Source organism: Coregonus clupeaformis, chromosome 6 (genome assembly GCF_020615455.1).
Source record: "Coregonus clupeaformis isolate EN_2021a chromosome 6, ASM2061545v1, whole genome shotgun sequence".
Classification (NCBI taxonomy): domain Eukaryota; kingdom Metazoa; phylum Chordata; class Actinopteri; order Salmoniformes; family Salmonidae; genus Coregonus; species Coregonus clupeaformis.
Genome location: NC_059197.1, coordinates 38,250,505 through 38,268,554, shown reverse-complemented (window position 1 = coordinate 38,268,554; position 18,050 = coordinate 38,250,505). Strand labels below are relative to the sequence as shown.

General features: G+C 43.0%; 1 protein-coding gene across 3 annotated transcripts in view; it reads left to right on the top strand.

The window, feature by feature from the left end:
* The window catches only part of LOC121567890 (BCAS3 microtubule associated cell migration factor-like), a 269,987-nt gene that overhangs the window by 118,353 nt on the left and 133,584 nt on the right, over positions 1 to 18,050 (top strand). For all 3 annotated transcript variants that reach the window (XM_041878248.2, XM_041878249.1, XM_041878250.1), the window contains 3 exons: positions 11,793 to 11,893; positions 15,417 to 15,613; positions 17,347 to 17,444. In XM_041878248.2, the coding sequence (XP_041734182.1) occupies positions 11,793 to 11,893; positions 15,417 to 15,613; positions 17,347 to 17,444 (396 nt within the window). The remainder of the gene's footprint in view (positions 1 to 11,792; positions 11,894 to 15,416; positions 15,614 to 17,346; positions 17,445 to 18,050) is intronic.

The following is an 18,050-nucleotide window of genomic DNA, read 5'->3' as shown; positions in this document are numbered from 1 at the left end:
AGGGTAGTGCGTACGGCCCAGTACATCGCTGGGGCCAAGCTTCCTGCCATCCAGGACCTCTATACCAGGCGGTGTCAGAGGAAGGCCCTAAAAATTGTCAAAGACTCCAGACACCCTAGTCATAGACTGTTCTCTCTGCTACCGTACGGCAAGCGGTACCAGAGCGGTACCAGAGCTTCTTAACAGCTTCTACTCCCAAGCCATGAGACTCCTGAACAGCTTGTCATGGCTTCCCGGACTATTTGCATTGTCCCCACCCCACCCCCTCTTTTACGCTGCTGCTACTCTCTGTTTATTATCTATGCATAGTCACTTTAACTCTACCAACATGTACATATCACCTCAATTACCTCGACTAACCGGTGCCCCCGCACATTGACTCTGTACCGGTACCCCCTTTATACAGCCTCCCTACTGTTATTTTATTTTACTGCTGCTCTTTATTTTAATTATAACACTTATTTTTCTTAACTGCACTGTTGGTTAGTGGCTTGTAAGTAAGCATTTCACTTTAAGCTTTACACCTGTTGTATTCGGCGCATGTGGCAAATACAATTTTATTTGATTTAAACACCATCAATTAGTTATTTTTCTACTTGGTAGAATGTTATAATATTCCGCCTGAGTCAGTTCAGATGGTAGTCTTTGCTATCAACCATCACTAAAGCATATATGCCGCCTTGCGTTTATTAATTAGTACACTGTTTCATAGCCGCAGGAAGTAGGGGTGCTGAGGCTGCTGCAGCACCCCCTGAAAAATCAGAGTAAAAAAAACAACAATATATATATATATATATATATATATATATATATATATATATATATATATATACACAGCTCTGGAAAAAAGTAAGAGACCACTGCAAAATTAGCAGTTTCTCTGGTTTTACTCTTTATAGGTATGTGGTTGGGTAAAAATGACATTTTTGTTTTATTCTATAAACTACTGACAACATTTCTCCCAAATTCCAAATAGAAATATTGTCATTTAGAGCATTTATTTGCAGAAAATGACAACTGGTCAAAATAACAAAAAATATGCAGTGTTGTCAGACCTCAAATAATGCAAAGAAAATAAGTTCATGTTAATTTTTAAACAACACAATACTAATGTTTTAACTTAGGAAGAGTTCAGAAATCAATATTTGGTGGAATAACCCTGATTTTCAATCACAGCTTTCATGCGTCTTGGCATGCTCTCCACCAGTCTTTCACATTGATGTTGGGTGACAAAAATTCAAGCAGCTCGGCTTTGTTTGATGGCTTGTGACCATCCATCTTCCTCTTGATCATGTTCCAGAAGTTTTCAATGGTGTTCAGGTCTGGAGATTGGGCTGGCCATGACAGGGTCCTGATCTGGTGGTCCTCCATCCACACCTTGATTGACCTGGCTGTGTGGCATGGCGCATTGTCCTGCTGGAAAAACCAATCCTCAGAGTTGGGGAACAATGTCAGAGCAAAAGGAAGCAAGTTTTATTTCAGGACAACCTTGTACGTGGCTTGATTCATGCGTCCTTCACAAAGACAAATCTGCCCGATTCCAGCCTTGCTGAAGCACCCCCAGATCATCACCGATCCTCCACCAAATTTCACAGTGGGTGTGAGACACTGTGGCTTGTAGGCCTCTCCAGGTCTCAGTCTAACCATTAGACGACCAGGTGTTGGGCAAAGCTGAAAATTGGACTCATCAGAGATGATTACCATACTCCAGTCCTCTACGGTCCAATCCTTATGGTCTTTTGCAAACCTCAGCTTGGCTCTTCTTTGCTTCTCATTGATGAAGGGCTTTTTTCTAGCTTTGCATGACTTGAGCCCTGCCCCTAGGAGCCTGTTTCGAACCGTCCTCGCCGTGCACTTCACCCCAGCTGCCGCTTGCCATTCTTTTTGTAGGTCACTTGGTGTCATCCTACGGTTGTTTAGTGACCTTTGAATGAGTTTGCGGTCATCCCGGTCAGTAGAGAGTAGTTTTCGCCCTCTGCCGGTCTGTAGCTTTGTTGTCCCCAATGTCTGCTGCTTGACCTTGTTCTTATGAACTGCCGTCTTTGAAATTTTAAGGATGGAAGCAACCTGACGCTCACTGTATCCCTCTGCCAGCAAAGCCAGAATTGAACCCTTCTTTTCCTCACTCAAAACTTTCCTTTTCAACTCTTTTAGCATGGTCTATAGTTATTTTTTGATTAATATTACTTTTGAGGTACTATTAGCACTGTTTTTGCCATCCAGCTTGTCCTATTGCAAGAGGATAGTGATGACCACAGCAGTGGTTTTTATACTTTTCCTCGTTAAATAAGATTTGGTTCACGTGATCACCTAATCAGGACATAATTCAGTAGAATGAGGTGTGCCTGTGTTGGAATTCAACAGACACTGGAATGGAATGGCTGTCATGCATGTAGAGATGCTGATTTAAGAAACATTTGCAGTGGTCTCTTTTTTTCCACAGCTGTGTGTGTATATATATATATATATATATATATATATATATATATATATATATATATATATATATATATATATATATATATATATATATATATATATTTTTATAGTGGTTTCTTTGCAGCAATTTAACGAGGAAAAGTATATATATACAGTACCAGTCAAAGGTTTGGACACACCTACTCATTCCAAGGTTTTTCATAATTTTTACTATTTTATATTTGAGATTCTTCAAATAGCCACCCTTTGCCTTGGTGACAGCTTTGCACATTCTTGGCATTCTCTCAACCAACTTCATGAGGTAGTCACCTGGAATGCATTTCAATTAACAGGTGTGTCTTCTTAAAAGTTAATTTATGGATTTTCTTTCCTTCTTAATGCGTTTGAGCCAATCAGTTGTGTTGTGACAAGGTAGGAGAGGTATACAAAAGAAAGCTCTATTTAGTAAAATACCAAGTCCATATTATGGTAAGAACAGCTCAAATAAGCAAAGAGAAACAACAGTCCATCATTACTTTAAGACATGAAGGTCAGTCAATCCGGAAAAGTGCAGTAGCAAAAACCATCAAGCGCTATGATGAAACTGGGACTCATGAGGACCGCCACAGGAATGGAATACCCAGAGTTACCTCTGCTACAGAGGATACGTTAATTAAAGTTACCAGCCTCAGAAATTGCAGAAATTGCAGGTCTGGAGTCCAAATTGGAGATTTTTGGTTCCAACCGCCGTGACTTTGTGAGACGCGGTGTGGGTGAACGGATGATCTCCGCATGTGTATTTCCCACCTTAAAGCATGGAGGAGGAGGTGTTATGGTGTGGGGGTGCTTTGCTGGTGACACTGTCTGTGATTTATTTAGAATTCAAGGCACACTTAACCAGCATGGCTAACACAGCATTTTGCAGCGATACGCCATCCCATCTGGTTTGGGCTTAGTGGGACTATTATTTGTTTTTCAACATGACAATGACCCAACACACCTCCAGGCTGTGTAAGGGCTATTTTACCAAGAAAAAGAGTGATGGAGTGCTGCATCAGAAGACCTGGCCTCCACAATCCCCCGACCTGAATCCAATTTAGATGTTTTGGGATAAGTCGGACTGCAGAGTGAAGGAAAAGCAGCCAACAAGTGCTCAGCATATGTGGGAACTCCTTCAAGACTGTTGGAAAAGCATTCCAGGTGAAGCTGGTTGAGAGAATGCCAAGAGTGTGCAAAGCTGTCATGAAGGCAAAGTGTAGGTATTTGAAGAACCTCAAATATAAAATATATTTTCATTTGTTTAACACTTTTTTTGGTCACTACATGATTCCATATGTGTTATTTCATAGTTTTGATGTCTTCACTATTATTCTACAATGTAGAAAATAGTAACAAAAATAAAGAAAATCCCTTGATTGAGTAGGTGTGTCCAACAGTGAGGGAAAAAAGTATTTGATCCCCTGCTGATTTTGTACGTTTGCCCACTGACAAAGAAATGATCAGTAAATACATTTAATGGTAGGTTTATTTGAGCATTGAGAGACAGAATAACAACAACAAAATCCAGAAAAACGCATGTCAAAATTTTTATAAATTGTATTTGACCCCTCTGCTAAACATTACTTAGTACTTGGTGGCAAAACCCTTGTTGGCAATCACAGAGGTCAGACATTTCTTGTAGTTGGCCACCATGTTTGCACACATCTCAGGAGGAATTTTGTCCCACTCCTCTTTGCAGGTCTTCTCCAAGTCATTAAGGTTTCGAGGCTGACGTTTGTCAACTCAAATCTTCAGCTCCCTCCACAGATTTTCTATGGGATTAAGGTCTGGAGACTGGCTAGGCCACATCAGGACCTTAATGTGCTTCTTCTTGAGCCACTCCTTTGTTGACTTGGCCGTGTGTTTTGGGTCATTGTCATGCTGGAATACCCATCCACGACCCATTTTCAATGCTCTGGCTGAGGGAAGGAGGTTCTCACCCAAGATTTGACGGTACATGGCCCCGTCCATCGTCCCTTTGATGCGGTGAAGTTGTCCTGTCCACTTAGCAGAAATACTCCCCCAAAGCATAATGTTTCCACCTCCATGTTTGACGGTGGGGATGGTGTTCTTGGGGTCATACATTTACATTTTACATTGTAGTCATTTAGCAGACGCTCTTATCCAGAGCGACTTACAATTACTGAGTGCATACATTTTTCATACTTTACCATATCATTTTTGTATGTTCTCTATAGTTATGTACTTGAAAATGTATCAATTGACCAATTCAGAACATTTGGGCAGACTTGATACAAAATAGTCCAGTATGGCAATGTTTCACTGGATCAATCTGAAACTTTGCACACACACTGCTTCCATCTAGTGGCCAAAATCTAAATTGCGCCTAAACTGCAATATTATGTTGCGACCTTTGTCTTGCATTTCAAAGATGATGGAACAAAAAAAAAAATAGAAAATGCATGTTTTTTTTGTTTGTATTATCTTTTACCAGATCTAATGTGTTATATTCTCCTACATTAATTTCACATTTCCACAAACTTCAAAGTGTTTCCTTTCAAATGGTATCAAGAATATGCATATCCTTGCTTCAGGTCCTGAGCTACAGGCAGTTAGATTTGGGTATGTCATTTTAGGCGAAAATTGAAAAAATGGGTCAGATCCTTAAGAGGTTAACATAATTTCTCTCAAAATGCGTAAACTCAGATTGTTTTCTTCATTTTCTCACATTGTAGCTTAGACCCTATTTTACATCATCTGAGGTTTTTGTCTTGTGCCCGCCAACGGTTGAGACAAGGTAAAAAAATTATATATATTTTTGTATGCTTTTGAATGATACCAATCTCAACCATTTATCCCTTCAAGTGATGAAGACAAGGATGTCCACGGTATGGTGGGGTATGCAAAATAGGTAGCTAAATTTTGAGCACCTTTATCTCGAATGCCTTGGCATTCAGGTCCAAAAAGTAACCCTATGAACTCCTCCACAATGGGCAAACATGTATAGAAGGTTTACTTCAAATCAAAAGGGGTGCTGTCAAAAACCGGCTGAATTCAAATGGATTTACCCTTCTACAGCCGTGGGTGGAATCTAAACAAAATCGGTTTTGATTCTCCAGAGCAGTGCCATTCCTGGATTATTGATAGGGCAATTCATTACTGATTTAACATCAACTGTGGCTTTACGCAAAGACCTCAGCTACAATCCAACATCAACCATAGAAAAATCTTTGAGAGGCCTGTGTGGAGTGTCTGAGAAGGACAGCTCTGTATGCAAGCCATCTGACCCACTCTGTCTGTGCTGAAGGAAACAAGCAGGATCTGCCTTTTTAAATAGTAGCACAATCATGGATGACAGGGTCAGGAGGACAAGGCATCCTTGGCAGAGAAAGCACAAAAGAGGTTGGAGAAGGGATAAGAGGACCATCTGGCAGAACTGAAACAGACAAGGTATTGAGCTGGCTAGCCAACAAACCTGTACAAGACAATGCTGACATAAAGGAACTAGGAAGAAATGCAACCAAGTTTCTGAATGGGCAAGCACTGTCCTAAATCACTATGCATCTGTCTAATTCAACATGTCACATTTGAAGTAGTCGGTTTTAATGGATAATATATCCCCTTGGATAGGCCTACTGGGAGGCATACTGAAATATTATACAAATTCCCTCAAAATTGACAGTCCCTGAACATCAAATTCTAGCTGATATAATGGTGTAGGGTTGGTAGTTCTGGTAAAACAAATACATTTCACAGATTCCTAACTGCAATGCTCAGAGAACTGACAAGGAATTACCACTCTGTACAAAGTTCAGAGAAGCAAACCCCTGAGGCATCATCTCTGTCTGAGGAGTTGAAGGTACACAGTCCTTCAAAGAAGATGGCACAAATAAAATGATTATTGTGATGTGTCAGCTGTCTGGTCAATATAAATAGAATGATCTGGGCAGGAGGCTAATTGATTAGGCAGTACTGTAGGTTACAATCTAGTTACAGTCTGACTCCTGACCAGGAAGGTAGTAGTGGCACCCAGGAATCAATACGGACCTCTGTGAAACGCTTGAAATAGATAGACACATGACAGAATGCAAATCAATGTGTGTTCTTAAGTATGACATATGCATTGACCTATTACATAATTGGATAGCTAAATTAAAGGGACACTTCATGATTTTGGCCATGAGTCCCTTAATCTACTTCCCCAGAATCGGATGAACTTGTGGATACCATTTTTGCCATTCTTGCTACATAGCTAGCAAGATAGAGAGACTTGGCAACAATACAACACCTGAAAATGAACTAACCTAGATAGTTGCTGGTGTGTTGGCTAATAGCTATGGCATTTAGCTATGAATGGAAATTTTTGCACTGAAGGTCAAATGAGGGGAATAAGGAGATGTGGAGGAGCATGTCAACTAGCCAGCCAATTAACTTGCTACTGCTGACAGTAATAGTAGCTAGCTATAAGAAATAGGAACGATTTGGATTATTCAAGCAACCAGTTTAACTTAATTCCATGTGAGAGGATGGATACCTAACTGTCAAACATCACCCTCCTCTGGCTATCTAACGGTAGGTAACTAGCCTGCCATCTCCTATGTCAGATGACTAGCTCGCAGTTAACCTTAACAAACTTACGAAACGCGCCAGTGCCAACACAAAAATAGTTTACAAGAAAGAGGACCATCGTTGCCAAGCTCCAAAACTGTTTGGCAATTTGTAGCCACTACTAGCGTACATGAATGTGCTTGAAAACAACAACCAACATGGCGCGCGTGCAAGCCTGTAACTGTTAGCTAGCTAGCTAACGTTAGTAGAAGTTTACTTGCTAGCAAACTAGTTACAGCTAACATTGATGTCCACTCTACTTGGGAGATGTTCTTTGCCTAGGCAGCATTCCTCCTCCTCTAAACACAGCGAGTTGAGTTGATGCCAAAGAGCTCAATTTTGGTCTCATCTGACCACAACACTTTCACCCAGTTCTCCTCTGAATCATTCAGATGTTCATTGGCAAACTTCAGACGAGCATGTATATGTTCTTTCTTGAGCAGGGGGACCTTGCGGGCGCTGCAGGATTTCAGTCCTTCACGGCGTAGTGTATTACCAATTGTTTTCTTGGTGACTATGGTCCCAGCTGCCTTGAGATCATTGACAAGATCCTCCCGTGTAGTTCTGGGCTGATTCCTCACCGTTCTCATGATCATTGCAACTCCACAAGGTGAACTCTTGCATGGAGCCCCACACCGAGGGAGATTGACAGTTCTTTTGTGTTTCTTCCATTTGCGAATAATCGCACCAACTGTTGTCACCTTCTCACCAAGCTGCTTGGCGATGGTCTTGTAGCCCATTCCAGCCTTGTGTAGGTCTACAGTCCCTGACATCCTTGGAGAGCTCTTTGGTCTTGGCCATGGTGGAGAGTTTGGAATCTGATTGATTGATTGCTTCTGTGGACAGGTGTCTTTTATACAGGTAAAAAGCTGAGATTAGGATCACTCCCTTTAAGAGTGTGCTCCTAATCTCAGCTCGTTACCTGTATAAAAGACACCTGGGAGCCAGAAATCTTTCTGATTGAGAGGGGGTCAAATACTTATTTAGCTCATTAAAATGCAAATCAATTTATAACATTTTTGACATGCGTTTTTCTGGATTTTTTTGTTGTTATTCTGTCTCTCACTGTTCAAATAAACCTACCATTAAAATTATAGACTGATCATTTCTTTGTCAGTGGGCAAACATACAAAATCAGCAGGGGAAAAAAGTATTTGATCCCCTGCTGATTTTGTACATACATACATACATACATACATACATACAGTGGGGAGAACAAGTATTTGATACACTGCCGATTTTGCAGGTTTTCCTACTTACAAAGCATGTAGAGGTCTGTAATTTTTATCATAGGTACACTTCAACTGTGAGAGACGGAATCTAAAACAAAAATCCAGAAAATCACATTGTATGATTTTTAAGGAATTAATTTGCATTTTATTGCATGACATAAGTATTTGATCACCTACCAACCAGTAAGAATTCCGGCTCTCACAGACCTGTTCGTTTTTCTTTAAGAAGCCCTCCTGTTCTCCACTGATTACCTTTATTAACTGCACATGTTTGAACTCGTTACCTGTATAAAAGACACCTGTCCACACACTCAATCAAACAGACTCCAACCTCTCCACAATGGCCAAGACCAGAGAGCTGTGTAAGGACATCAGGGATAAAATTGTAGACCTGCACAGAGCTGGGATGGGCTACAGGACAATAGGCAAGCAGCTTGGTGAGAAGGCAACAACTGTTGGCGCAATTATTAGAAAATGGAAGAAGTTCAAGATGACGGTCAATCACCCTCGGTCTGGGGCTCCATGCAAGATCTCACTTCGTGGGGCATCAATGATCATGAGGAAGGTGAGGGATCAGCCCAGAACTACACGGCAGGACCTGGTCAATGACCGGAAGAGTGCTGGGACCACAGTCTCAAAGAAAACCATTAGTAACACACTACGCAGTCATGGATTAAAATCCTGCAGCGCACACAAGGTCCCCCTGCTCAAGCCAGCGCATGTCCAGGCCCGTTTGAAGTTTGCCAATGACCATCTGGATGATCCAGAGGAGGAATGGGAGAAGGTCATGTGGTCTGATGAGACAAAATAGAGCTTTTTGGTCTAAACTCCACTCGCCGTGTTTGGAGGAAGAAGAAGGATGAGTACAACCCCAAGAACACCATCCCAACCATGAAGCATGGAGGTGGAAACATCATTCTTTGGGGATGCTTTTTAGCAATGGGGACAGGACGACTGCACCGTATTGAGGGGAGGATGGATGGGGCCATGTATCGCGAGATCTTGGCCAACAACCTCCTTCCCTCAGTAAGAGTATTGAAGATGGGTCGTGGCTGGGTCTTCCAGCATGACAACGACCCGAAACACACAGCCAGGGCAACTAAGGAGTGGCTCTGTAAGAAGCATCTCAAGGTCCTGGAGTGGCCTAGCCAGTCTCCAGACCTGAACCCAATAGAAAATCTTTGGAGGGAGCTGAAAGTCTGTATTGCCCAGTGACGGCCCCGAATCCTGAAGGATCTGGAGAAGGTCTGTATGGAGGAGTGGGCCAAAATCCCTGCTGCAGTGTGTGCAAACCTGGTCAAGACCTACAGGAAACGTATGATCTCTGTAATTGCAAACAAAGGTTTCTGTACCAAATAGTAAGTTCTGCTTTTCTGATGTATCAAATACTTGTTCTTGGGCAGTGTATCAAATACTTGTTCTTCCCACTATATATGTATGTATGTGTGTGTGTATATATATATATATATATATATATATATATATATATATATATATATATATATATTTTATATATTTTTTTTTATCAAAGAAATTATAACAAATGTAGTGCACTGGGCCTTTAATAGTCCTGTATTAGCCGTCTGCAGCTGGCAAAAACATTTTCCTGAATACAGACATGACTGCTGTCTATGCGCATCAAAATTATGATCGGTTTCTCTTAATTGCCCTGTGAATGCCTAACACTGTAAGATCGTATTTTATAACTTAGCTAGTCATGTTGGAACAGAACAAGCTTGCCCACCTGACCAAGATTGCGATTTATAATGGGTCGTTTTTGGATTGCATAATTATGACACGGTAATGGCGGGGATGCAGGGTTGTGTTCCGAACAACTACAAGTGTGCTTGGTCTAGTTCCTCTAAGGCACAGCTTGGAGAGCTCAAAAAAGCACCTTATAGTTGAAGACTCTTCTTTGAGTCATAAAAGTGCAATGAAATGATTTAGAAACTGTGCACACTTGGAGAGGTGGTTGGCAACTTGGAGACACCAGTTCGTCCTCTCACTCAAACCCTTATCATTGTTTTGTCTTATGTTGCACCTACCCCACATTTTCCAGGAATATTCTTATCATGTTACACAATGTAGCAAGAGTATTTTCATTATCAACAAATGTGGGGAAAAGTACAGTAAATGTAAAATGCACGTAAAATCAACAGTGTAATGTTTGGATTCTTGTGCCAGGTGAACTGTTGTGTCCTCAACTTTGGTCTAATAATTTCCCCATAATCTCTAAAATGTTCCCTTTCAATTGCTACCATGCTTATGCATATGCTTTCCATAATTATTCTGTAAGAAACATTTCAATTTAGCCCTATCCATATAGGCCAATTCCCACGAGTGTGAAGGGTTAAGAAAGTCTGTAATAACAGTAAAAGCAGCAGACCCAATGGCTGTCTGTCTGTCCATCTATCTGTATATCTATCCAGCCACTCACTCTGGTAGATATGTCTAACTGTTTGGTGTGGTCAGTCTGTCTCTACATCCCTTCATTCCCTAACACACACACACACACACACACACAGAGGTCTGTCTGTGCTTGGCCCTTGGGGATGACCACTGCCTCCCCACTCAGGAGCCTGTCCGTCCGGCTCTCTCAGGCCAATGGAAGCACCCCCCACAACGCCGTAACCCGATCCAGCCAGCCAGCCAGCAACTGCTCCAATGCATTAATAATTAATTAGGGAACAGCTATTGCCCCCAAGGGTCAGAGAGCAAGAGTAGAGCGGGAGGGAGTGAGAGAGGGATAGTGGAGGGAAGGGGTAGTAATGATTTTGTTTAAGTGACACAAGCAGGCTTTGTTCTTCTGCCATTAAAGAGCAACATAAGGATCTGGCTAGGAACCACACACATACCTTCACGCCACCCGTCTCTCCAGAGCAGGTGAGAGCTTTTAGGAAAACAAGGGCAGCCTCTCCACAGTGGAAGTGTCAGTTGAGTTATTTGTTACAGCGGCGCTGTGTGTGTGGTGTCAGACCGACAAGCACACCTCCTTAAGAAGCCTCCCAACACCTGCTCTACGCACGAGAGATCCAGAGAAAAAGTGAGAGCGCGAGGGAGAGAAAAGGCGAGAGAGGGGGCGAAGAGACAGCAGCGCCTTGTGCGCTCCAGATGAGAACTTGACAACTTTATAATTCCTGCATGAAACAAATTCACCACGGACTGACGCTAGGCCCTGAGGTGCCAGGAGAAAAGACTGATTCTACACATTAAGCTTCATTCTCCACGCCTGCTTATTCAAGCCTGCAACTACTCCATCTGTCTGGGTGCTTCTCTGCCTGTGCCGCTGACGGGCCTCACACACACACACGAGCGCATTCACATGTTCTCTCTCACTCACACTTACACACGCTCCTTCACACACTCAGGCACACGTATGCCTTTTTACTCTCTCTAGTTAACTGAGTGTCAGAGCCACAAACCAACAGGAAAAAATCTAGCTCTTTCTCTCTCTCCCTGTCTGTCTGTCTGTCTGTCTGTCTGTCTGTCTGTCTCTCTCTAACAAGCACTATCTCCCTCTCTCTGGGTCCACAGTGGTGCCCCCTGGAAGCCCTGGCCCTATCACGCGCCACGAGTCTTACGACAGCCTGACGTCGGATCACAGCGGACAGGAGGACGAGGAGTGGCTCTCACAGGTGAGACTGACACTGCCCGGTTGGCACCTCTGAGTGATAACATCATGAAACACACCAGCACTAACACGCCTGATTCAGGTAATCTAAAGGGTTGATGCTTACTTACCGGGTAGGGTACCAACAAATGTCTGCAGCATTGAAGGTCCCCAAGAACAACGTGGCCTCCATCAAGAAGTTTGAAACCACCAAGACTCTTCCTAGAGTTGGCCACCCAGCCAAACTGAGCAATTGGGGGAGAAAGGCCTTAGTCAGGGAGGTGACCAAGAACCCAATGGTCACTCTGACAGAGCTCCAGAGTTCCTCTGTGGAGATGGGAGAACCTTCCAGAAGGACAACCATCTCTGGAGCACTCCACCAATCAGGCCTTTATGATAGAGTGGCCAGACGGAAGCCACTCCTCAGTAAAAGGCACATGACAGCCCGCTTGGAGTTTGCCAGAAGGCACCTAAAGGACTGAGAAACAAGATTCTCTGGTCTGATTAAACCAAGATTGTACTCTTTGGCCTGAATGCCAAGCGTCACGTCTGGAGGAAACCTGGCACCATCCCTATGGTGAAGCATGGTGGTGGCAGCATCATGCTGTGGGGATGTGTTTCAGTGGCAGGGACTGGGAGACTAGTCAGGATCGAGAGAAAGATGAACGGAGCAAAGTACAGAGAGATCCTTCATGAAAACCTGCTCCAGAGCGCTCAGGACCTCAGACTGGGGCGAAGGTTCACCTTCCAACAGGACAACAACCCTAAGCACACAGCCAAGACAATGCAGGAGTGGCTTTGGGACAAGTCTCTGAATGTCCTTGAGTGGCCCAGCCAGAGCGCAAACTTGAATCCGATCGAACATCTCTGGAGAGACCTGAAAATAGCTGTGCAGCGACGCTCCCCATCCAACCTGACAGAGCTTGAGAGGATCTGCAGAGAAGAATGGGAGAAACTCCCGAAATACAGGTGTGCCAAGCTTGTAGCGTTATACCCAAGAAGACTCGAGGCTGTAATCACTGCCAAAGCTGCTTCAACAAAGTACTGAGTAAAAGGTCTGAATACCTATGTAATGTAACATTTCAGTTTTTTATTTTTTATAAATTTTCAAAAAAATCCCAAAACCTGTTTTTGCTTTGTCATTATGAGGAATTTTGTGCAGATTGATGAGGGGAATTTAAAAAAAAATCCATTTTAGAATAAGGCTGTAATGTAATAAAATGTGGAAAGAGTTAAGGGGTCTAAATACTTTCCGAATGCACTGTGTGGATGGGATATGTAACGTTACAGATAGATAAGTTGTATGGTGATATGACCCCACTCTCTTCAGCTTGGTTAACCCTTCACCCCCTCATGTCTGAAGCCTGATCTCTGCAGGTAACCATCACATTTCCTCCATCAATAAGTTCTGGCCATATATAATGGGTTTGGCGTAAATGTATCCCACTTAGTCTGTGGTTAGTAGCCACTATGATAGTGTTGCCGGGAGCCAAACCAACTACCATCTATCTACCATGTCCTGCACCAAAACTATTTGATGGAGGAATTAGCCAGGTGAAGTCTTTGTTAATGGAGGTTGGCAGCCAGGACACTAGGGGGAGTTGTGCTGTTTGATAACGTAGCGCTTCAAACTGCCAAGCAGTGATGGGGACACAGTGCTATGGGGGGTGTTGTCTGTCAGACAAACTAGTTAAGCCAAGGTTCTGACTTATTGCACTCAACAAAGATACCACAAGACTTGGAGGTTGTCCCAGTGCTATCCTCAGGAAACAGCACAGTGAATTTTCAACAACAATAATTCTGACACTGAATAGCTCCTGTAAATCATTGGAGTGGATGAGGCTCCTCAACATGGCACTCTCACTTGTCCTCCAGTTTATCCCAACACACTTATCTCGTCGCCTTTCAAATTCAAATCTGAAATGGCACTGGAAGACAGAACAATGGTCTTGAACCATTCTAGAAACAAGCCTTCTAAGGTCATGCTGTCTGTTTCTTTCTGTTCTGAACAATAGTCTGGAGGATAAATACTGAAACATGTATAGTATGATGATAATTGCTAGATTGAGTTAGAGTACCGCTGTCTTGTGGATGTCATTAAATCATATCCCTTCAATTAGATTATCAGCAGTGTTCAGAATCAGATGGATCTGCAGGTTTCTAATGCAGCGCCACATTGTGACCTTTGGTGTGTGCTGTCCGTCTGGGTGCGGTATGTAGCGCGACTCTGGAGACATTGCTTGTGTCCCAAATGGCACCCTATTCCCTTTATAGTGCTCTACTTTTGACCAGGGCCCATAGGGATCTGGTCAAAAGTAATGCACTATAAAGGGAATAGGGTGCTATTTGGGACGCAGATTTGTTGAGTAATAGTATAAGTGGCTCTCAGGTCCATCAGATGACAACAATGCCTGAAGCAGCCCCACAGATTCCCTCTTATCCTCCTGGTTTCAATACCCCTCCATCAAGTCATCAAGTCTGGCTCTGACAGTCATGACACATGACATCTATTGGGTTAATGCAGTACCTACCAACCTTCTGGAGACTAGACTATAATTATCTCCCTCCTCCACCTCCTGTGCTATACAATGACTTCATATTGGACATCATTCATATCAGACGTCCTTAAGCTGTTATATCAACAGTCCTTTGGTGGTTCTGTGAGCTGTACACAACCTTGTGATAACTCGTAATGTCAGGCGCAGTATGTCAGGATAGGGCAGAGGAGGGGAGAGGACAACATCTGGCCCTGCGCCCCGACACTGAAGAGAGCCATGGCATCTGTTTATCTCTGGGGCTGGGCGACACTGATGGTGTTAACTGGCGAGTACTCACACACACTGAAATCCTCCCTTCCTCCATCTCTCTGTGGCCTAATTTACACAGCTGTGCCAAGCCACGTATCACACACACACCGTGGACGTATTACGAGACCCTATGCTGTCACCCCTGTCTTGGCTCTTTCACAGCCAAATAGACATGAGAGAAAGGGGGACAGAGAGTGTGGAAGGAGGGGAGTCTGTGTTAAATAAACAGAAGACTGAAGGAGTGAGAGGAGCTCTTAGTGAGAAAGAGAGTTGGAGCCATCCATCTAGTGTAACATTACTGACTCTGTCATGTTAATGCCCATCATGCCATCACTCGGGACGGATGCTGCAGAGAGCTGTTCCTGAGCCTTAACGGCCACAGTGGCATTTCTCAGAAATGATGACGCTAATGTGGCTCTGACGCTCGTCCTCTAATCCCGTTCCCGCGTAAATCTGTGTCCCTCATTTCCTCTTCCCTAACACACGCCTCCCGCCAGCTCACCGTGACTACAGCGTCTTGGCTTTAGTCTGACAGGTTTACATCTAGAACGGATGTGGACGGTGACGTTGTAGTAGTTATTTTATTTGTCCCAAATGGGACACTGGTTTGCAGCAGTTTGTACACAAACACAGTACCAGTATTTAGTTTAACCTAAATTAAATTAAACAAAGATAACTGCACTATCCATTCCAGTGGTTGCTAGTATGCTAATGCTAACGTTATTGTCTGGCCCCTACCAGGTGGAGATAGTGACCCACACAGGGCCTCACCGTCGACTGTGGATGGGTCCTCAGTTCCAGTTTAAGACCATCCACCCATCTGGTCAGACTACGGTCATCTCCTCCTCCTCCTCCGTGCTGCAGTCCCAGGGCCCCAGCGACATTCAACAGCCTCTGTTAGACTTCGACACTGACGACCTGGACCTACACAGTCTCAGGTAGGTAGACAATCATGTTGCCATAGTTGTATGTAACTTCTGCTATTTTGAACAGGTCTCTCTTGCAAAAATAAGATTTTATCTCAATGATACTATTATACAGTACAGTCAAAAGTTTGGACACACCTACTCATTCCAGGGTTTTTCTTTATTTTTACTATTTTCTACAACAAATATGAAATAACACACATGGAATCGTGTAGTAACCAGAAAAAGTGTTAAACAAATCAAAATATATTCTATATTTGAGATTCTTCAAAGTAGCCTCCCTTTGCCTTGATGAAAGCTTTTAACACGCTTGGCATTCTCTCAACCAGCTTCATGAGGTAGTCACCTGGAATGCATTTCAATTAACAGGTGTGCCTTGTTAAAAGTTATTTGTGGAATTTCTTTCCTTCGTAATGCGTTTGAGCCAATCAGTTGTGTTGTGACAAGGTAGGGTTGGTATACAGAAGATAGTCCTATTTGGTAAAATACCAAGTCCATATTATGGCAAGAACAGCTCAAATAAGCGAAGAGAAACGACAGTCCATCATTACTTTTAAGACATGAAGGTCAGTCAATCCGGAAAATTTCAAGAACTTTGAAAGTTTCTTCATGTGCAGTCGCAAAAACCATCAAGCGCTATGATGAAACTGGCTCTTATGAGGACCGCCACAGGAAAGGAAGACCCAGAGTTACCTCTGCTGCAGAGGATAAGTTCATTAGAGTTACCAGCCAAATAAATGCTTCACAGAGTTCAAGTCACAGACACATCTCAACGTCAACTGTTCAGAGGAGACTGCGTGAATCAGACCTTCATGATCTAATTGCTGCAAAGAAACCACTACTAAAGGACACCAATAAGAAGAAGAGACTTGCTTGGGCCAAGAAACACGAGCAATGGACATTAGACCGGTGGAAATCTGTCCTTTGGTCTGATGAGTCCAAATGTGAGATTTGTTTTCTCAACCACCATGTCTTTGTGAGACGCAGATTAGGTGAAGGGATGATCTCTGCATGTGTGGTTCTCACCGTGAAGCATGGAGGAGGAGGTGTGATGGTGTGGGGGTGCTTTGCTGGTGACACTGTCTGTGATTTATTTAGAATTCAAGGCACACTTAACCAGCATGGCTACCACAGCATTCTGAAGCGATACGCCATCCCATCTGGTTTGCACTTAGTGGGACTATCATTTGTTTTTTAACATGTCAATGACCCAACACACCTCCAGGCTGTGTAAGGGCTATTTTATCAAGAAGGAGAGTGATGGAGTGCTGAATCAGATGACCTGGCCTCCACAATCACCCGACCTCAACCCAATTGAGATGGTTTGGGATGAGTCGGACGGCAGAGTGAAGGAAAAGCTTCCAACAAGTGCTCAGCATATGTGGGAACTCCTTCAAGACTGTTGGAAAAGCATTCCAGGTGAAGCTTGTTGAGAGAATGCCAAGAGTGTGCAAAGCTGTCATCAAGGCAAAGGGTGGGGTACTTTGAAGAATCTAAAATCTCAAATATATTTTGATTTGTTTAACACTTTTTTGGTTGCTACATGATTCCATATGTGTTATTGCATAGTTTTGATATCTTCACTATTATTCTACCATTTAGAAAATAGTAAAAATAAAGAAAAACCAAACTTTTGACTGGTACTGTATATACTGTATAAATAACATGAAATCTGCAAATAAATGCAGCATAACTGCAGTTAAATAAACACATAAATAAGTAACATTACATTTCTGTGTGTGTAGGATCCAGCCGGTGCGTTCTGAGCCGGTCAGCATGCCTGGTTCCTCTCGGCTGGTGGCTGAACGGAGGGGACAGGGGACAGTCATTGATACAGGATCAGGTAGGAACCATGGCTACTATATACTCTACTGTCTGTCTCTGTCTGTTTGGATATATATATGTCTGTGGTATGGGACTGTGTACAGATCTCTATCTGGTTCAATACAGAGGGTGTCTGTACACACACACACACACACACACACACACACACACACGTAAATGAAAGACCCATGACATGTGTGAAATGTATCTTATTCATAATAATCATAACATTTTGGCTGTGGGCCTAGCGTACACCCAATCCTTTATTTTCCTCTTCAGACACACACATTAACCCCTTATAACCAGCCACATAATGACCAACATGATAATCTAGTCTGACTTTTCACAGTATCCAAGCCAGAAATAGGCCAAGTGATAAACATAATCATAACCCTGCATTGCGATTGGATGAGTGGCCCTAATGTAGACCTTTCTGGCCTCATCTGTGTATTAGATTAGATTGATCTGCTTTAAAGATAGTCTCTTTTTTACGTTTGGCCTTTTCTTCATTTACATTTTACATTTTAGTCATTTAGCAGACGCTCTTATCCAGAGCGACTTACAGTTAGTGAATACATATATATATATTTTTATACTGGCCCCCCGTGGGAATCGAACCCACAAC